General features: G+C 40.8%; 1 protein-coding gene across 1 annotated transcript in view; it reads left to right on the top strand.

Annotated features, from left to right (window-relative positions):
• The window catches only part of LOC127755691 (serine carboxypeptidase-like 19), a 28,289-nt gene extending 9,648 nt beyond the window's left edge, over positions 1-18,641 (top strand). The window contains exons 10-12 of the mRNA XM_052281369.1: positions 9,815-9,928; positions 10,056-10,101; positions 18,439-18,641. Coding sequence (XP_052137329.1) covers positions 9,815-9,928; positions 10,056-10,101; positions 18,439-18,522 — 244 coding nt within the window. The 3' untranslated portion in view covers positions 18,523-18,641. The remainder of the gene's footprint in view (positions 1-9,814; positions 9,929-10,055; positions 10,102-18,438) is intronic.
• The last annotated feature ends 3,968 nt before the right edge of the window (positions 18,642-22,609 follow it).

Raw genomic sequence — 22,609 nt, 5'->3', positions numbered from 1 at the left:
TCACAAGAGGGGGGTCTCACGATTCCCCGCTTTCGAGGATCTTCCCTCGACAAGACTACCTCCTTTAGATGTGATGGGGCATATCTCTTGTGCCCAGTTTCTCGGAAAATAATATATAGATTTCAGATGACTGGAATCATGTACATCACAAATATGAAACTTTGATCAGAAAAAAGTGGAAATTCTTATGATTATGTCATTCAGAGTTATCGTAGCATAGTAAAATCCTCTAACAACAACATGCTTACCAATGACAGCAAATTAGGTATGTGTCTATGTGAAGCTCTAGTTTTCTAAAAAACATGAATATGTACTTACCTCATGATTTCATTAAACGCGGCCACTACAAATCTTTATAGTAGATGAGATCTTATACTTAATGACTGTAACATCAAAATTTCAGTTCAAGATATTCAGTGCCATAATAAGGGGTGAGATTTGGGGTACCTGTAACACATTTTTAGCAGAAGTTTTTAGCAGTACCTGAACAATCTAAAAGAACATATACATAGATCTAAAATATACACAAACCTGGAATATAATTTTAGTGAAGGAACTGATATGCTTAAAATCCTGGAGTACATAGCCGGAGAAGCCACACTATATTTTTAGTGAAGCTACAAATAAACAACACCAACACAATAGAGATGAAAATGATTAAAAACATATATCAGTTACCCCAGAACTTATATATCGTTTTGGTCTTCTCTTCCAAAAGTTGATTATTCTCCAAAAGGTCATCGAAAAAATTCAAGAATACCTTATAAATTTGACGGAAGAGAAAGGGCCTGACTCTAAAACCAAAAAAAACTCAATTATTTTAGTCCATTGCTATGAGCACATGATTCAACCGAAAATGATAAAAAGTCGAATTGTTAAGCATTTTATCAAGTAACCCAAAAGCATGAGAGAGCCATCTGCATGTACCTGATTAGGACACATCAGAATATCAGAAATTCTTGACTTTTTGGATATCTTCTCACCTTGTTCTTGATGACAGTGGCCATCAATCTAATTACATGTTCTTGATGTGAAATCACCTTAGGGTAAGGATTCTTCTTCCCTGCTATAAAAACAGAGGAAACAATTACCAAAGGTAACCACCTAAATAGATTGTCCAGCGAACTATTAAATACATGCGATTGTAGAAAAAGGAACACATCAACAATATTACAGGCTTTTCAAATGTGCACATCTTCAGTTTTCCTTAAAAGAAGAAAGTCTGACACATTCTTAAAATCAGAAGCATCATGTATTTACATCTAAAGAAAAGAAGAACAATCTGATAAATCTGCACTATGTATATATATCATAGAATGGAAACATAAGAATGTAGTGCACCATGTAAATTACTGATTGACAAAGAAGCAAACCCTGCAACCAGAGAACAATATGCAGATTTTGTCATTTAGATAGTGAAGTAACTATCTCATGATGTGTCCAGATTCATCGTCTGACTCCATCAAGGATTCAAAGCAAAATAGCACGCATGTAAAAGAACTCATTTCATGTCTAGCTATTCAGTTCTTCTGAGTGACATCACTCGTATGATTTTGCTCGAAAACAAACATGCTTTCTAATTTGAACACACCGAGATGTTACATCCAATTTCTGAACTTTTTGAGAGTAAGGAATTAGAAGGTTCCACATAATTAGCTCTTATATAAACGTGATCTCACAGCATGCTGCATCTAGAATCTGTTAAAACTGAGTCACTTGTAGTTGTTCACCTTCTCCAAAAAATATCATGATTGAGACGTTATGTATTTATCTATTGAACAATATATCAGCAATTCAGAAACCGGCCTGCGTATGCAGGTTGAACAATGTGATTGTGAAACTGTAAGATCCAAATTAGTTGGCTGCACTGCAACTAATCATGAGAATGGTGCCAAAATTTTATATTTCCATCTATATATACACGCGATCATTTTATAAAAAAGGTTCCAATAACACTATGTTGGAATAAATGGGCTAGGCCCAATTTAATTCAATTAAAATCTCAAGAGCCCACAAGTAATGTTAGAGAGAATAATACTGCCTTAAAAATTTAGGTGGAAGAACCTCAACTTAAATAGGGTGATATTAGAGATTCCCTGTTGATCGGTTGAGGTGATGGTTGGACTGCCATACGCATGCGCACATGCTGAGTCAGCCTCGGCCGAGGGCCGTGGGCGTAGCGAGGCGAGGCGGCCGACCGAGCTAAGCCTGCCTGCTGCTCTTCCGTTTTGTAACAGACGAGAATAAAGTCACCATTAACAACTGAAATTCATTGTGTTGTAACTTCCACAATAAATGAGAGATTCATTGTGTTGTAACCTCCACAACAAATGAGAGATTCATTGTGTTGTAACATCCAAAACAAATGAGAGATTTATTTGTTGTAACCTTCACAACAAATGAAAGATTCATTATGTGGTAATCTTTACAACAAATGAGATTCATTATGTGGTAACCTTCACAACAAATGAGATTTATTTGTGGTAACCTTCACAACAAATGAGATTTATTTGTGTGGTAATGGAGATATCTCTCTCTCTACATATAACGCAAGGCAGAGGCTCTCAAAGTGTGTGTCTTCCTCCTACTATTGTTCCTTGGCGATACTCTCCTTCTGTTCCTGCGTTGTCTCTCTGTTTCCCCGGTTCTGTTTATCCCGCGACCACGGGTGATCGGAACGAGCAGGTGCCACCGAAACTCCGTCCGCTTGAGAACCTGCACGGGTAGGCGAGCGATCAGGTTTTTGGGTAGCGCTTCAAGCGCGACTGCTCTGCATCATCTTCACCAACATGTCGACAACCGGTGACAACAACAACACTGGAGACAAGGAGAAGGAGCCTCTCATCAACACCAACGGAGGCAATACTGCCTCGAACTCCAGCGGAGGGCCATTCTCGGGGTATAACGTTTCACTATTACCGTTCGTTCTTCGTTTCCTACAACTGTCTGTCGCAATATTATTGCGTTCTCTTATCTATGTTGATGCTTATTCTATATTAAGCATGCTCATGTTGTACACATCTAGCACTGTCACTAGATCTACTCAAATTACAAATGTCATGTTTATTGTCTAAATATTTTGGATTAAAATATGCCGAATTATGACCAAATTTTCCAACAATCCAAAAACTTGATCGGTCTTTTTCGGTAGTTGGCTTTGTTGCATCCCTAAAACCACATGCTTTCGATGGTTCAAATTATAAAAGATGGAAAGCACGTGCACTTTTGTGGTTGACAGCGATGCATTGTTTCTTTGTCTCATGGGGCAAACCGAGTGAACCGCCTCTCTCACTTGAGGAGGAGGCTAAGTTCGAGGCTGCTGATTGCTTGTTCCGTGGAGCATTGATTAGTGTGCTCGCCGACAATATTGTGGACGTGTATATGCACATGCCTTCAGGGAAGGACATGTGGGATGCTCTTGAGGCCAAGTTCGGGGTTTCCGATGCCGGCAGCGAGCTGTATGTCATGGAGCAGTTCTATGACTACAAGATGGTCGATGATCGTTCTGTAGTAGAACAGGCTCATGAGATTCAGATGTTGGCAAAGGAACTTGAGAACAACAACTGTGAGTTGCCGGACAAGTTTGTGGCAGGTGGCATTATTGCCAAATTGCCACCTTCTTGAACGGACTTTGCTACTTCTCTAAAACACAAGAGGCAAGAGTTCAGTGTTACTGATCTTATTGGCTCTTTGGGTGTTGAGGAGAAGGCGAGGGCAAAGGACAACCGGGGCAAAAAGATCGAGGGAGGTTCTAGCGCCAATTTGGTGCAGAAGAAGAACCCTCACGCATCCCACAACAACAACAAGAAAGTCAAACCTGACGTCAAATCCAAGGCTACAACCAATTTTAAGAAGAAAGGCAAGGGAAAGGCAAAAGGAGGTTGCTTTGTGTGTGGCAAGTCTGGGCATTGGGCCAAGGATTGTCCTAAGCGCAAGGACAAGAAGTCTGCAAACATGGTTATTAGTGAGGGCGGAGGAACATCGAGGTATGGTAAATTTTTACCTACAGTTCTCTCTGTCTGTCACTCACCTGATTGGTGGGTTGATACGGGTGCTAATATTCATGTGTGTGCCGACATTTCCCTGTTTTCTTCTTATCAGGTCGGGAGAGGTTCCTCCTTGTTGATGGGAAGCGGATCGCTTGCGGCTGTTCATGGTGTTGGTACGGTCGATCTGAAGTTTACTTCGGGAAAGATCGTGCAACTGAAGAACGTGCAGCATGTCCCTTCAATAAAGAAGAATCTAGTTAGCGGCTCTCTATTGTGTAGAGATGGTTTCAGACTTGTGTTTGAATCCAATAAATGTTTCGTATCTAAATATGGAACGTTTATTGGAAAAGGTTATGACAATGGAGGCTTGTTCCACTTTTTCTTGGATGATATGTGTAATAAAGTTATGAACCATGTAAGCAATGATGATGATGAGTCTAATGTGTGGCATTCACGACTCTGTCATGTGAATTTTGGTTGTATGACACGCTTAGCCAACATGAGTTTAATTCCAAAATTCACTTTAGTCAAAGGCTCTAAGTGCCATACTTGTGTTCAATCGAAACAACCTCGCAAGCCTCACAAGGCATCTGAGGCGAGGAATTTGGCACCACTAGAACTTGTTCATTCCGATCTGTGCGAAATGAATGGCGTGTTGACTAAAGGGGGAAAGAAATATTTCATGACACTAATAGATGATTGCACTAGATTCTGCTATGTGTACCTATTGAAAACAAAGTATGAAGCATTACATTACTTCAAGATCTATAAGGCTGAGGTAGAAAACCAACTGGAAAGGAAAATCAAACGGTTGAGGTCTGATAGGGGTGGAGAGTATTTTTCCAATGAGTTTATTTCTTTCTGCGAAGAGTATGGAATTATTCATGAGAGGACGCCTCCCTATTCACCCCAGTCAAACGGGGTAGCCGAAAGAAAGAACCGCATTCTAACTGAGATGGTGAATGCCATGTTAGACACTGCAGGACTTTCCAAGGAATGGTGGGGTGAGGCAATATTGACTGCGTGTCATGTCCTGAATAGAATTCCTACTAAGCATAAGGAAGTAACACCATTCGAGGAATGGGAAAGGAAGAAATTAAATCTCTCTCACCTGCGCACATGGGGTTGTTTGGCCAAGGTAAATGTACCTATAGCCAAAAAGCGTAAACTTGGACAAAAGACCGTAGATTGTGTGTTCCTTGGTTATGCTATCCACAGTGTGGGATATAGGTTCTTAATAGTAAATTCTGGAGTACCCGACATGCGTGTTGGTACAATTACTGAGTCCAGAGATGCCACATTTTTTGAGAATGAATTTCCTATGAAAAATGCACCTAGCACTTCTAGTCAAGAACCTATTTTATCCCATGAGCACTTTGTGCCGATAGAACATATTGATCAAACGCTTGAGGAAAATCCTGAGGATAACATTGTAGCAACTCGAAAGAGTAAGAGACAAAGGACTGCAAAGTCTTTTGGAGATGACTACATTGTATATCTTGTGGATGATACTCCAAGAACCATTGAAGAGGCATATTCATCTTCTGATGCTGACTATTGGAAGGAAGCGGTACGCAGTGGATGGACTCAATTATGTCTAATGGTACTTGGGAAGTCGTCGAGCGTCCATATGGGTGCAAGCCTGTAGGATGCAAATGGGTTTTCAAGAAAAAGCTTAGGCCTGATGGTACAATTGAAAAGTACAAGGCAAGGCTTGTGGCCAAGGGTTATACCAAAAAAGAAGGCGAGGACTTTTTCGACACTTATTCACCGGTTGCTCGCTTGACCACGATTCGAGTACTACTCGCTCTGGCAGCCTCTCATGGTCTACTCGTCCATCAGATGGATGTTAAGACAGCTTTCCTCAATGGAGAGTTGGGGAGGAGATCTATATGGATCAACCAGATGGGTATGTACTAGAAGGTCAGAAGGGAATGGTGTGCAAGCTATTGAAGTCCTTGTATGGTCTCAAACAAGCGCCTAAGCAATGGCATGAGAAATTTGACAATACACTTAGATCTGCTGGCTTTGTTGTGAACGAAGCTGACGAATGTGTGTACTATCGCTATGGTAGGGGAGAGGGAGTGATCTTGTGTTTATATATCGATGACATATTGATCTTTGGGACCAGCCTCAATGTGATTGAGGAGGTCAAGGACTTTCTGTCCAAAAGCTTTGAAATGAAGGATTTGGGAGTGGCTGATGTTATTCTTAACATTAAACTACTGAGAGGAGATGAGGGTGGGATTACACTTGTGCAATCTCACTATGTGGACAAGGTCTTGAGTCGCTTTGGTTATAGTGACTGCAAGGCAGCTCCTACTCCTTATGATTCCAGTGTGCTATTAAGGAAAAACCGAAGAATAGCAAGGGATCAATTGAGATACTCTCAGATCATTGGTTCATTGATGTACTTAGCTAGTGCAACGAGGCCTGACATCTTATTTGCTGTGAGCAAGTTGAGCCGGTTTGTTTCAAATCCGGGAGATGATCATTGGCATGCTCTTGAAAGAGTAATGCGCTATCTAAAAGGGACAATGAGCTATGGAATTCACTACGCTAGGTACCCAAAAGTGCTGGAGGGCTATAGTGATTCAAACTGGATATCTGATGCTGATGAGATAAAGGCCACAAGTGGGTATGTGTTCACACTTGGAGGGGGCGCTGTTTCCTGGAAGTCTTACAAGCAGACCATCTTAACGAGGTCAACAATGGAAGCAGAATTCACAGCTTTAGATATTGCCACAGTTGAGGCCGAATGGCTTCGTGAGCTCCTGATGGACTTGTCGGTGGTTGAAAAACCAGTACCAGCAATCCTAATGAACTGTGATAATCAAACAATGATTATTAAAGTGAACAGTTCAAAGGACAACATGAAGTCATCCAGGCATGTTAAAAGAAGACTGAAGTCTGTCAGAAAGCAGAAAAACTCCGGAATGCTAGCATTGGACTATGTCCAGACGGCTAAAAATCTGGCAGATCAGTTTACCAAGGGGCTACCACGTAATGTGATAGACTGTGCATCGAGGGAGATGGGCTTGAGACCCACTTACAGTTGCACAATAGTGGAAACCTATCCATTGTGATCGGAGATCCCGTGAATTTGGATGGCGAAACAAACTATTGTGTAGCTGAGAGAAGAGACCCTAAAATCAGCCTATCTTCATGATGCACTTCTCTTCTAATCTGTATGGTAGGATGGTATACACCTTAATGTGATCCGAGTGGCTTTTCATAAAGCAGAGATGTTGGCCTACAGAACATCTTAGAAGGAACACACCTATATGAGTCTGACTGCTAGTCACAGTCTATGAGATCTGGGTGATCTCTAGATACTCATGAAAAGGCCAGGAGTATGACTTATACGCTCCAAACAAAGGGGATGCAAACGACAGCCCAGTACCAGTTAAGGGTTTGAGTGAAACCTGAATCGCACAAGACTGACAATTCAAGGCATAGTCCATTGTTCAGTTGTGATCTGGTGTAGCTCTTTTCCTAGGTGGAAGTTCAACTTAACAGTCTCCATCGAAACACTGGTATATCTAACAGGTTCAGTTTTGAGAACATTTCTTGTGAGCCATGAAATTTGGTGGGGATTGTTGGAATAAATGGGCTAGGCCCAATTTAATTCAATTAAAATCTCAAGAGCGCACAAGTAATGTTAGAGAGAATAATACTGCCTTGAAAATTTAGGTGGAAGAACCTCAACTTAAATAGGGTGATATTAGAGATTCCCTGTTGACCGGTTGAGCTGATGGTTGGACTGCCACACGCATGCGCGCATGCTGAGTCGGCCTCGGCCGTGGGCCGTGGGCGTAGCGAGGCGAGGCGGCCGACCGAGCCGAGCCTGCCTGCTGCTCTTCCGTTTTGTAACAGACGAGAATAAAGTCACCATTAACAAATGAAATTCATTGTGTTGTAACCTCCACAACAAATGAGAGATTCATTGTGTTGTAACATCCACAACAAATGAGAGATTTATTTGTTGTAACCTTCACAACAAATGAAAGATTCATTATGTGGTAACCTTCACAACAAATGAGATTCATTATGTGGTAACCTTCACAACAAATGAGATTTATTTTGTGGTAACCTTCACAACAAATGAGATTTATTTGTGTGGTAATGGAGATCTCTCTCTCTCTACATATAACGCAAGGCAGAGGCTCTCAAAGTGTGTGTCTTCCTCCTACTATTGTTCCTTGGCGATACTCTCCTTCTGTTCCTGCGCTGTCTCTCTGTTTCCCCGGTTCTGTTCATCCCGCATGCACGGGTGATCGGAACGAGCAGGTGCCTCCGAAACTCCGTCCGCTTGAGAACCTGCACGGGTAGGCGGGCGATCAAGTTTTTGGGTAGCGCTTCAAGCGCGACTGCTCTACATCATCTTCACCAACATTATTGCGTTCTCTTATCTATGTTGATGCTTATTCTATATTAAGCATGCTCATATTGTACACATCTAGCACTGTCACTAGATCTACTAAAATTACAAATGTCATGTTTATTGTCTAAATATTTTGGATTAAAATATGCCGAATTATGACCAAATTTTCCAACACACTACAACTAAAAGAATGTGACTCCATGAGTAAATCACCCAAAACGGAAGTTGGAGGGACGACTTGGGTTTAGCGGCATTCAATCAAACAGCTCTGGACAAAACAAGAGAATCTGCAATCAGGTAAGAACTTGCTGCTAATCATTCAAGTTAAAATCAAATAGTAAAATGAAAGGTAGAAGTGATCATACCAAAACAAAGAAAATCTAGACAGTGGAAGAAAAGGAGAGTGGAATTTGTTGGTGGAGAATGCCAGCAGGAGGTAGCACCGTAGCAGTAGTGGACCACCCCATCCATGCCGAGCGAGTCCAATGGCCTCTAACCTCAACCGACCTGATTTGACGTCTTGGAGATGGCGTTCGATGGATGAGGTGACACCGGGTTCGATGGGGAAGGAGGATACGCTGGCCCGGGGAGGGAGCTCGGGGGAGGACGCCGCTGCATCCTCTATTCCTCTGTGAGAGCTCGAGCTCGGGAGGTGAAGCCGGGGAGGAAGTGGGGTCGCAAGGACGGAAGCGGGATCGAGGGGTCATCATTAGGAGGGCGGAGGCGGAGGGGGTGGCGTTGTTTCTGCCGCTGTTTTGATGCTGCGGGAGTCGGTATGTGCGGATGCGGATGGATAGTAGAGAATTAATCTGTGATTTGGCCTGTAGGATTGCTACAGATGAACTCCTCCTTTTTATATTAGTATAGGAATATAACTAGAGATGATTCGGCGATTATGCTTTGAATCATGATTTTTTTTATAGATATTACGGGATCTATTCATAACGCTCTTTTGTGAGAAGTTCGAACCATCCACTTAGGAATTATACTACAATACAAACACACTGTGGTTTGATTTTTTTTCAAAACTGCAGACCCATCATTGTCTTCAAATAACCAAGCTTGTGTCCATTGAATTAGCATAATTTGCCTCTCTTAATAAAACAGTAGGGATCAATAAAATAAAGTAGTGGTCAAAGTTGCATTTTGGTACTGTTAATGTCAAAATCGATATGTTCACTAGACCAGAGTAGTATAAATTCTGCCATTATGTCTTTACGTGGAACACTTTGAGATCTGTATGCTTAGTGTATTAATGATTTTGCACATATCTATCTAATAAATTATCTGCATGACCATTGCAGCTAGCTAGCCAGCTATGCATGTCCTCTACCATGACTAGAGAGACCGGTTGGCAAGAGGGCATAATGCACTCCAGTGTTCTAAACTGTTTCTTTATCATATTTCTGCATTAATAAAAAAATAACATTTCGGTGCGCAGCGGTGACCATGATACCGTTTTGCCATTTCTTGGTACACAAACCTGGGTGAGGTCACTCAACTATCCCATTGTAGATGACTGGAGAGCTTGGCATGTGGATGTCCAGTCCGCAGAGTGAGTTTTAATTATGTTTGATTAGTTCTGTTGTTTGGCTTACATAATCAAAATGGTTGTCTAATAAGTTTTCAGTATACAAACTGCTTTCAGGAATAACTTTTCTGAAACTTGAATTAATTTGCAGATTCACCGTAGCATATGGAAACAACCTGACATTTGCTACTGTTAAGGTAACAACCCATCAATGCACATCCAATTTTATGAATAATTTATATATAGATATTTCCAAAGGTTGTTGTGAATGGAGTTATGTTCTGATTCACGATTACATATCGTTGATACAAATTCAACCCGCGTCATGATGAGGATTTTTAATCTGTATTACTGCTAATGATATTTACTTTAGTTCAAAGATTATTCTATTTTATCAAAAATTTCTTATATTATTTAAAAATGAAATCATTGGTATGCGAAGAAATCCTCACAACATGGGAAAGACCTTGCCACACCAGTGTTAGCAACATTTGTGGCCCCAAGGTTCATTTTTTAAATATAGGTTCATTGAAGGTTCATTTTTTAATTTATATTAGAAAGGTTAAAAGATAATAGAATTTCAAAAACTCTTTAGAAGGACCTTGATATCACCAAGGGGTCAAATTGGCGTTCCTAAACATTCGATTTGAATCCGGAACATTTGGTCTAAGATTAAGAGTTCTGATCTTATAGCAAAACGTCCAATGGCAAGGTGGTAAATCAAGAACTAACCACTTGCAGATCACACAAACAACAAATATAGCTACCAAAATGTGTGAAACAAGACACAAAGAAAATAACAATATCATCAACTAGATTAAACTAAGCACATAGGTAGATGAGGCAAAATGAAGAATAATAATGGAAAAACACACGAGAGACGAAATCAAAATATTTGTTCCGTGATGTTTAGATCCACTGATTCCATTTCAAAGGCCATGTCTCTTTCCACTCTTATACTCACTAAGGCAACACCAAAGTGCTTCTGATGTTTAGTCTTTATTTCTTCTATTATGGAGGCAAAATCGAAATCTTGACAAACATCCATGCCACACTACATAAGCTTGGGTACTCACCAGCAACACCCAGCCATCTAAAAGACCTTAATGTCCAATATAGTAATACACACATTGCAAAACTTCCTATAAACTCAAGTGCTCAGACGATGAAGTAAACTCACTAGCTTACAACATTTCAATCTGTCACTAATTTGATAAAAAAAAGAGGGGAGGGGGGGGGATAAGTAAGAACTATATGGTCATGGATATGCATAACTCTTTGTACAAACTCAACAACTCCTAAAAGAGGGGGATGAGAGCTTTAAATAGCATCGTAATATTTCTACCCGTTAAGGTAAAAACAATAGGTGGCTCAATTAAAATAACCATAACATCTCGCTCTCAAGTCTGTTTTCGAAATCTTGAACTCTATGTAAAGCTTAATTTGACATCTAGGTAACACAACTAAAACCACACAAAGTAGATGTTAAAACTGTTGATTCTCTTAAGATAGCACTTGGATATGTCACTTTGAGCACCGTCAATAATCAAGGTACAATTCTGCATTCCTCTTGACAGGACATAATTCCTAAACTCAAATGCAATTAGAAAAATAACTATACCAATGAGAACACATGTATTGTCATGGTTATGGATACCAAATACCTAATAGTAGTTGATTAGGCACGGCTGGACCCACCACATATCAAGTCTTATATGGAATTAGGCCTCACTTACGGAAGGTATTCCGGATAAGCAAGGACAAGTAAAGTTCTATATGGAAACTATAAGGACTACTCGGATTGTATCCATATTGGTCTCCCTAGTTCTAGTTGGATAAGGGGACACCTATGGGTATAAATAGACCCCCTAGGAGGAGAGGGGGATAAGCCACAAGACATACAAATCGACACACAAGCCAGGACAAACCAATACGCCACCAGATATCGACATTAGAGATAAGCCTAGACAGACCCCATTTGGTGCCTGTAGAGGCCAACTAAAGGGATCTAGTGCCATCTTTGATCTCGATGAGTTCATATTCGAGGAGGAAGACTACCTTGTCATCGACTACATGTTAGTGATCCATGCTGCCAAGTCGATGACAGCTAGATAGGTTTTCCCAAATATTGTACTTGTGTGATTCAGATAAATAAGAGCAACATCGACTTCGGCCAACAGGAGTAAGGCTATTACCTGTCAGATAAGGGGTCCGAACCTGTATAAAATCCTTGTCTCCATCTCTTTTACCTCAATCTCGCATATACCCTGGTACCGACGATCCCCATACCATCCAAATACCCTAGCCGAGACCTAAAAGGTCGACATGTACGTCATCTTCTTTCCTTATCATGAGGATTGCCTTGATGAATTATCACTTTCGATTTTAGCTAGATATTCATCAATATATGAAGTTTGACCACTTCTATATCTTCATGCCACTTGATGTCATTCAACAAGTAAAGTCCAATCTTTACCCATTTTGTAGTCAAACTCGATGTGGGTCCACCTGTGAATTACATCTTATTGATCTTCACCATTTCATCTTGCATTCTTTTAATGGTTGATGTGGGTTACTCATAGATTCAACTGACCTCGGGTGGACCATCACGGCAAAGCCTTCAATCATCCTTATGAATGAAATGGTCACGGAAATTACCTACTGACCTCGTTTCTGACCATTACCGTTTCTAGACATATATAAAATTTAACTTATTTAACTTATCTAATTTATTTCAACATCTGATTGATGTCGACACTGAATAGTTCAATTGATAAATATCATCAATTCCCAATTGATCGAGCAACATTTCTGAAGAGATCTGCCCCTTTTCATCCCTACTCGTACGCACCACCAAATTTGGTCAATTGGTGGCAATCACTTGCTTGCCCTTCACCATCGCATGGCTCATCATGGCGGACATGGCTTACCCATCGCCATTTTGTTGTAGATAAATAAAAAGCTATGTAATAGCTAACCATGTGCACGTCGTGTCTCCATGCTAGCACTTGTAGTAGTCATTATCAATTGTGGCCAAGAGATGGTAACTAATCATGAAAAGAACTTTCTCCAATGTAGTCGTATAACAAGTGTCAATGTTTTATATCGGTATAATAAAAGGGGTAGCACACGGGACCTAAAAATAGATGGAAGTGGAAGATAAGGGTTTGTAGAAGTTCAGGCCTGCCCAATGCAAGGTATTACCATATTCCTATTTTAGTGGATTGTATCTATTGGGTGTATTGATCTTGATGTTGATCTCATGATTTGATTGTGGGTTGTGTATCTCATTTCTGGTTGCCCTCGATGGGGCTCCCTGCCAACCTTATATAGGTTGGAGGTGCAGGGTTACAAGTAGGAAACCGAATTAGATATTCCTTTGGTTACCTTACCTATACATGGTATTATTTGGTTGGGGCTATATAACCTTGCTTGGAATACAAGAGGTAACATGGCAACTGTATTCTACTCTATTTCATATTACATTGTAGTCGGATACCTAACTATTGTTATTTGTTACGATCACAAATAATTCCACAAGCGCACAGATATCAATGTACAACTTCACCATAGATTATTTCAAGGGTATCGAATCATAAGGAACATGTGTGTAATATCTAAAAAACATGTTTGTCCAAGGACAATAACTAAATCGTAGGCGGAGGATAGAGAAGTTTCCGAAGGGTCAAAATTCTTGAATTAAGTTTTGGTAAAAGTCTATCACTTGCTTCGAGTACCGGCTCTCCCCTGGCACACCAAGCAAATCTGGCCAATAGCTCTGTGATGTACCCGAATGTGAAGGATCATAATGGACGGACAAGGCTGTTATCACATGCCGCCTACCTATACAATCCGTGGAGCACACAACAAACCAAGGTAACCTCTAACCTAGACACCACGTCTACGTTATCAATTACTACACTAGCCTCGGTCAAGAACTTTTTTTTCATCCAGAGTCTTAATACTATAGCACTTAATACAAATACTAAGTGACGAACCCACAGTGATGAGAATATGTAATGACCTAAATCACCCTAATCTTTAAATCGTGCTTTTATGCATTTTCTAGAAATTGTAAAAACCAAAACGAGCCTCAAACAATTAAAAATATCAAGATAGAACTCAAATTGGCTTGTAGGAATTGTTATTGAATTTCTCATGCCTCCAAATATTTAAACAAATTTTACTCGAAATTTCAGCTCGCTCTAACAAATTTTACTGCCACAAACACTTTTATTAGAGTTTTATAACAAGAAAAACAAAAGAAAATCCTCTCTTCCTCTTGCGCCGAATCTGGCCCAAGGTGTCCTTTTCCACCCTCTTCACCCCTCCTGGTCTAGGCCAGCCACCTCTTTCCCCTCCCTCCTTCCGGGCCTCCCCCTTCTTGGCCCATTCTTTCCCTCCTTCCCTCCACTTGGCCCGCTCCCGCACGTGCCCCATCTCCTCTTCCCGCGCCCAGCCGAGCCCAAGCACTGTGTGCGGCACACGCGAGCGCTCACCCTCACGCGTTGGTAGGTGGGGCCCATGGATCAGCTCATCCCCTACCTCCAGCCACCGCCGCATCCTCTCACTCCTCCAAAAACCCTAGCTGTTTCTCCCCAAATCCTCAGCAATCAATCCATCCGTGGTTTTCAAACTAAAGTGGAGTTAATACCCATTAAATCCTCTTCAGTTTCCCCAATTGCCCCCTTGATTATAGCTCCCAATCTCCACGAATTGGCCGCTCCTCCCTTAGGTCTTGTTCGTTTAATCCCCAAGAGAGGTGGAACGGAGGGGATTAAGGAGGAATAATTCCACGCCACAATAGGTGTGGAATAAATCACCTCTAAATCCCCCTCAAACCTTTTTTTTATGTAACCCCCCTTAATCCTATTGTGGGGGAGATTAAATGAACAAGGCCTTACCGGTTTCCATGGCTACTGGCGGGATTTACGGCGCCATTCCGCCACTCCCCTTGGACCATTCTCTCCATCGGCCTATAATACGGAGTTCTCTCCCTCCTATCTTTCCTTTTCCCCCTCCCGAGCTTTGTTGCCGTTTCCCCACTCTGCTCCTCTCTCTCCTCCGAACTAGGTGTTGTCCAGCAGCCTATTTCTCCTCGTCGACGCTCCACCTTTACCTCGCCGCCACCTTCCTCCACTCTGTGAGGACGAGCTCGAACTCGGCCACCGTTTGGCTTTGCCCAGAGGCCACCTCACCGCGTCACCGGCCTCTCCTTCCTCCTTGTCGAAGAACCATATTATGAACTTATGAACTGTTTAAACTTAGCCTTTATGCAAATGAACCATATTATGCCATTCCTTTGTTACCCCTATGCATTATTGTGCATCTCCGATATGGCTTGCTAAGTACCGTGAGTTGTACTTATCATTTCTTACATCTAATTCAAAAGATGGATATTCTGGAGAAGAAGGCTTGGATGGCTAGCTCGTATCACCGTCAAGTATCTCTAGTTGTTGTTTCCATAAGCTTCCGCTATCATTTTGTTTATCTTAGAGTGTAAGGGCCTATGCTCACTCTTTAATAAAGTATTACATTTACGCTTCCGCAAGTGTAGCTTGTAATACAACAACTTTGTTATTGTTGTTATTGTACTCCGCCTTCCTGGGACAGGGATTAATACAATTAGTTTTTGGGAATATGGTTGTATTTCTCCGGGCATGATGAAATTTATCCTACATAAATAAGAAAGCAAAATACCCAAAAGAAATCACGTATACTTATATAAAAAAAAGCATTTGTCAAGGTAAAAGTGTGGAAAGAGTACCAACAACTCCGGCACTCCTCCAGAGCTTTCCGTCACGCTCTTGCCATATTCTAACTCTACTAGAAGGTTGCCTAAATATGTGTTGTGTTGTGTTGAGTGTGAAGTGAGAAGCTCCTTTTATAGGGTCCAATGACGGCTGTGGTTAATCGGTCTCACACATAACCAACATTGGGGACCAATGGGGGAGTGCCATGTAGAAGAATGCGATTAGGGGCGCCATTAGTGGTTCGGTCGAACCACCTCCACCGCCCCTAGCCACAGACCTTCTCTGTGAGGATTGCAAGTGGGCCCCTATGATGATGATGCACGATGGATAGGCTTGAAATATCACTACACCATGACACAAAATCCCCAACGGAAAATCGGTTGGGAAAGACCACATTCAAAGACAAACTGTCGGTCGGCAAAAGTTTTCCTAACCAACTTCAACAGTCACAAGATGTCTAGTCGGCAATGACCGATATATTTTTACCGACTGACCATTAGATCCCGATGACAGATTTGCCGACCAACATTATTTTTTCCGACCAACGTATTTTTCCCAACCAACCACAATTCCCAACCGATGACTGGCCAAAGATATTACAATTGCCGACCCACATTCAGTCCAAGAACTCAGTTTCTTCTTTTTTTCACATATACAATTCAATAATATACGGTGAATTGTATTTCAAAACTTCTTGAACACATGGAGCATAGGGAAAAACTAATAGTCACACCAAATAATGAAAGTCTCACTTTATTCATTCAACGAACTGTATTACATAGTTCTTCAAAAGCTACACATAAATCCCAATATTCTCTAAGTACAGAGAAGTTCCTAGTAGCAACTTTCCATCTAACAAGTTCTATCCATTGTACAATGTCTTCATCATCAAGTGAATTTGAGCAACAGGATCAGTGGTTCCTCTAGGACCTCCCCCTGCAAAAAGGAATTAGTTTAGTCAAGTAGCTGAACTTTTAACTAAATGTTGCTAACAAAAAAAATATTCTAAAACACTATGTCAAGTACTCTAGTTGCTTCCAATCATTTGGGGCTCTAAATTCTCCACACGCATGATATGCTTCAACAAGCATATAGGAGCTTCTTCCCATTATTTCAGTACCATATATATATATTTCAAGACTAAGGGCCTGTTTAGATCCATTTGGAATGGCAAATGGCAAATGGCAAAAGTTTTGGTGGCAAAAGTTTTAGCATTGCAAAAGTACTAGTTGGTGTTTAGATGCATGTTAAAGTTTTGCCATTCTAGCACTAAAGTGAGAGAGAGAAAGAGAGAGGGAGTGGTCCCAAAGTATTTTTTGGCACAATTTGCTACTATGGACTAGCAAATGCCAAATGCCAAATTGCTAACTTTTGCTACTAGTGTTTAGATCCAAAATGGCAAAAAGTGCTACAAAATGGTAAAATTTTTACCATTTTAGAGGATCTAAACAGGGCCTAATAGAAGTAAAACCAAGTTTGTGAAATACTACAATAAATAAGTAGTAGATAGCAAGCAGTAAACATCGATCGGATCTAAAGTACAATGTCCATATATTATATTCTTTCCAACTTGTGAATGTAAATCCACGGTACCAAGATAACAAAATTGGAGTTCTCTTCAAATAAGATACAAATTTGTAAAAGAAACCGCATATAAGTGGTTTTGCTCACCGCCTTACCGGCCGGCATCGGTGTCCTAAGATTACAGAAGCATACAAACTCAACTGTGGTTGAAAGCTTGAAGCCACTGCCATGCTGGAGCAGCCGATGCCAGTCATGGAACAGCAAAACAATGTCCTCATCATGGAACCTGCAAGAAACAAAAACAACAGCCTGAGATAATCCTATGTTCATATATTTTAAAATTTAAATTTTCATTAAATACATTGCACATACATGATTGCAAAAATATAGTATCTGGGAACAAATCTATTAAGACAGGCATTGCTACGATTACATGAAAGAGCTTAAAGACCACGTGTTTCTTAGGCAAGGGTGATGTATATGACTAGTGAATCTATGCTTATGTGGAACCTAAGTCCAACATCAGTAGTCAATCTTGAACAGAAAAATAAAACTAATAAATCATAAAGTACAATCTGCACACATAATGTCGAAGTATCAAATATCATATTTTATAAGAAAATTCAGGTATTATAATAACAGATAAACTAGAAGTTTAAAGCTCCTTAGTCCTTACCTTCAATAGATCAAACATATAATATCAAACAAGTTATCCATCAAGCAAGTCATTTTGAGGTGCACACAGAACTATACTCTATTTTCCCACATTATCAACCTTCACACGAACAATTAAAACTGAACATAACAGTGATACTTGCCGTTATTCTCTTCATTTCGAATCTCAGGCCTCAAATCGTGTATCTTTGTTCACTCCGCCTCTGGATTCCTCTGCAATTTTGCATATAAGAGAAGCGAGAGCATCACATCAAACATCTTGACAAATCTGCCGCATGCAAGTGGGTTAGTCACCGGAAGTAGTGTTGCTTGTGAGATTACAGATACGTACCAACTCGTGGTTAGTAATAATTCCTACCATTAGGTTTGGTGTTTCATTTTATTTTCTTTTATGAATGATTTGATGGTCAGATTTGGTATTTAAGGATCGTCAAATAACCATTTTGTCCGCAACAAGATAAAGAAAAATAGTAGTTTCAAATTGCTTGATATATTTTGTTTACGCTTTTACTTTTTTTTTATGCAATGTTTAGGCTTTTACTTTTTTTATGAAATGTTTACGCTTTTTCCTCAATCTATCAGGGTGGTGGACATACTGGACCAGAGTACCAGCCGGGGAGATGCTCAGCCATGTTTAGGCGCTGGATTTCAAACATGCCACTGTGATAAATTAATGATTATGCTAGCCGGCTAGCTGTACAGTGTACACAATATGATGGATATGTATTTTCTCGATTTCTGGTTAATTAATTACCTTGCACCATGCTGTACCAGATTCTGAAATATCGTACGCGGTCGAGGCAGATAAAGTTTTTCATGGAACAAGTCATGCTGGTGCCATGTGCCAATCCTGAGCTAGTGCTTGAAAACAAAAGCTTGATCTGTCCAATCATTTGAAGAATTTTACTTCCTCTTTATCTCCAGGTGCTAGTTTTCGATGAGGTATTTTAATATTTTGTGATTATTTTATTGGCTGCTCAAAGTTTGGCAGATATATTCTAATAAAATAGATACCTACGTACTTTGGCACTCTCAGGAAATTGAGACAATAATCTAGGGATTTTGAATAAACCAAGCGTCTAAACTATGTTTATAATTTAGTCCGTTTAACAGGAGACAATTTTTATGCATATTGAAAAAAAAAAAGAAAGAGCACTACCAATACATCTGGGAAACCGATCAGACATAAGGCGTCTGTCAAACCGGTCACAAATTTCGGTGGTATATATTCTAAAACACTATTGTTTTAAACTTTTAAAGCAATATAAATTATTTGTCTATAATTATATACTAAAAGTTCATACTATAAACGCTCCTAAGCACATGATGCTCCTGCAAATGCTTCAAAGAGTGTCACGTGGTTCTTTAAAAAAAACTACTCGATTTCCCTTAAACCATAATACCCATTATTCTTTAACTATTAGATTTATGTTTAGAGATATAGATAACTCAAATGGATCGGCAGACCCATTACAGGGCATTTAGTTGGGGGAACTATTAAGAGTGAATGGGAGTTTGAGGGATGTGGGTGGTTATGGCTGTTGTTTGTTTAGTTGATATTAGTGAGCGTGCACGTGTAAGGCATGTTGCCATATATTGAATGAAGTAAATTGAAAAAAACAAATACATCCATCGCTTAAATCAATCTTAACCCTACAGGTAAACAGTTCATACTTTCAGAGACAACTCGGTGTGGTTAGTGCATCAGATGCAAATTATGTGCAGAAGAAGTGTTTTCTGGCAGGTCATATTGAGCACAAACATCTTGCAAAAAGCACATAACATTATATTCTAATTCACATTTATTTTTTCTTCAAATAAGAATCTTAAGGGTAAATAAAACTCATAGAAGAATAATCTTAGTGTGTTTCCTTAAATTTATTGAACCCATAGGTAAAATAAATAAAATCATTGTCCCCACTACATAAGATTTTTTGAATTGGCAAGGATCTCAGATCAATCTTGCTCCCATAAGTATCAGGCAAAATTTGCTACAGCACACTTAAAGATTGTGGTCTTTGCTGTGAGACACCCGCAGATCGTGTATTTGCCCTTGGACACCGAAAAATATGGTAATTTGCTGGCGGACACTCCTCCCATTATTTTATTATTTCCGGCTGAAACGGTGAGAGAAACTTTCCTAAAAGACATTTTTGCCCATGGGCCATTTGTATAAGCCGACCAGGTCCGGCTGCAACCAGATATGAGAGAAGGAGGAGGAGGCAGAGCAGCCATGGCTCCCTGGCCGTGCTCTGCCATGGCGGCGGCGCGGCGGCGTTCGTTGGTGACGGCGCATGGCTGCCGCGACGAGCGTCGGCATCGGCAAGAGGAGATGGAGGCAAACCCGGTGGCGCGGCACGGGGCTCTGGGATGGCGTGGAGGTGGCGCTGCGGCAACGGACGGCGTTGGCCGGAATTGGGGAAGAGAGAGAGAGGCAATGGCGCGAGGGGAAGAAGGCTTCGGCCTTGGAGCTCACCGGCGACGGCGGCGCAGCAAGGAAACGGCGATGCCCACGGTGCAGCAACCGGCCGTGATGGCCTCCACGACGCGGCGGCTCGCCGCGGCCGCGCCCTCGTCGTCGCCGGTCAGGCACAGGCAGAACCGCGCTCTGCCCATGAGCTCGCCGTGGTCCACCCCTGCCGGGAGGAGACCGTACAGCAGCTCCTGGTCATCCCGCCCCTCCCACCGCGTGAGCAGCACCTCCCGCACGGCGCCGCCACCTGTAGCGAAGAATACGACCCGTGTCAGGGGCAGGAAAGAGAGAAGAAAAAGAGAAGAAAGAAGAATAGTGTCAGGGGCATTTTGGTACTTTCAACACTCTTTCTCTCTCTGTTTTCACCGAAAATAATAAAATAATGCCTCGAGTGTCTAGCAGCTAATTACCATATTTTTACAGTGTCCACAAGCAAATACACGATTTTTGGGTGTCTCACAGCAAATGCCACAATCTTTGAGTGTCCTGTAGCAAATTTTGCCGCTGTATCAGCTCATAGCCCCATAGACAACATGGCAGTCAGTCAAGTAGATATGAAGGGAAGATAGTCTTCAGGCAGGTCATTATGGAAAAACATCTTCTAGAAAGACAAAGTCTATGGTCATCATCCATAAACATTTCCCCAAAAAAAGTAGCCTATGGCCATCATGCATAAACACCTTCCTAAAAACTCTTATCTTCTAGACTGAATCAACAAAGGCACACAACTTCTTCTATCTACCCATGATTTTTTATGGTACTACCTAGTCTCGTGTCCAAGTTTGTCATAATATGCCCACGCACAGTGTCATATGTATAGATTATTACGTTTACGGTGAAGGAGTGAATTAGGTGTTTTCTAACTACTCAAGTTTAAGGAAAGTTCCTCCCTCTTCCTTTGATCACATTGAAACCCATGATTTGGGAGATCAAAAGTGTTGTTTGCAAAATTGCATGCTTATTTATAACTATCGGTAACAGGGCAAATGGTAATTATGCCTGTTGACTGCTATTAAATACCAAATTCACGCTGTCAATACCTGCATAAATCTGAGAGTATAAAATATCCAACATAGTGGTAGGGTTTATTTCTAACAAAGTCCACTAGCGTTGGTGTATATTTGGATGCAGGTGACAAACCATCAAAGTTGAGACAAAAGATACATAAAGAAGGAGGTAAATTAAACTTCCATATTTAAGCCTATGGAGTTTTTGTGTCACAAACCTAATCAAATACAAGCAAATGGGCCCATTCACCATATATATATGCACTGAGGAGTCCTTCACCAGAGCCCAGGAGAAAATTCGGGGCAAAATGGGCCAGCAAGGGTTTGGCCGAACACAAAAGGATCCCAATCGGCTCCATTTTTCACGGGCAGATACTTACCAATATTCTAAGACGGTTGAGACCATTTCTCAAGAGGACACATGGCAAGAGGAGAGTGAAGATGCCATTTAGATGCTTAGCATCTCCACATTTTCCCAAAGCATCTCCCCACCTATAAATACCTCTCTCTTCCTCACTTCTAAACACGCTCAAGCATGAGCTGAATTATAAGAGGCTCTATTGTATCTTTTATATACATTAGAATAGGCAGACAGTAAGGGAGAAAGAGTCGGAGGAATTCCGAAGTTGTCAGTATTTTCCTCTTTACCTTTTGTACCTTGTCAATTACTCTGCTTTAATTGATAATATCTTTATCGAGTAAGTGAGTTTTACTTTGTGAGGATTATCTCTTAGTTAGTTCCTATTAGCATATTGGATTATTGTTCACTATAGTTCAATAATAGATAGTGATTACTTTAGTGTTTAACTAACGCTACAGTAGTAATTAATTGCATAGACGCAATGCCTAGGTATTTAATTACCAGTGATTGCTGCGTATCTAACATTTCGTTAGAGGTTGGTGTAGAGGTGGTGATAGCCCTCGAGATCACCGGTCCTCCCTGTCCGGGTATGGAGTAAAGCGAGATCTGGTAGCAGCGAGCAAGCCAATGCCTGAAGTATTGCGATAGGATTAAATTTAAGTTTTCTGTACACACTGTTCCTCACTAGGAAATCATCTCTACGCTTTGCCCATTTTGCTTTGTGTCCTTGGTTGAACTTTAAGAGGAGTTGAACACACACGTTCCCCGTGTCCTTGGTTGAACTTTAAGAGGAGTTGAACACACATATATATATAGAAAAAATGCCCGTGCGTTGCAACAGGTAAAAACATTTTTTATACTATACAATATACTCCCTTGTTTTTGTTTTTGGACCGAACGTTCGTTCTTTCC

Source organism: Oryza glaberrima, chromosome 11 (assembly GCF_000147395.1).
Source record: "Oryza glaberrima chromosome 11, OglaRS2, whole genome shotgun sequence".
Lineage (NCBI taxonomy): Eukaryota > Viridiplantae > Streptophyta > Magnoliopsida > Poales > Poaceae > Oryza > Oryza glaberrima.
This window is presented reverse-complemented; position numbering and strand designations above follow the sequence as displayed.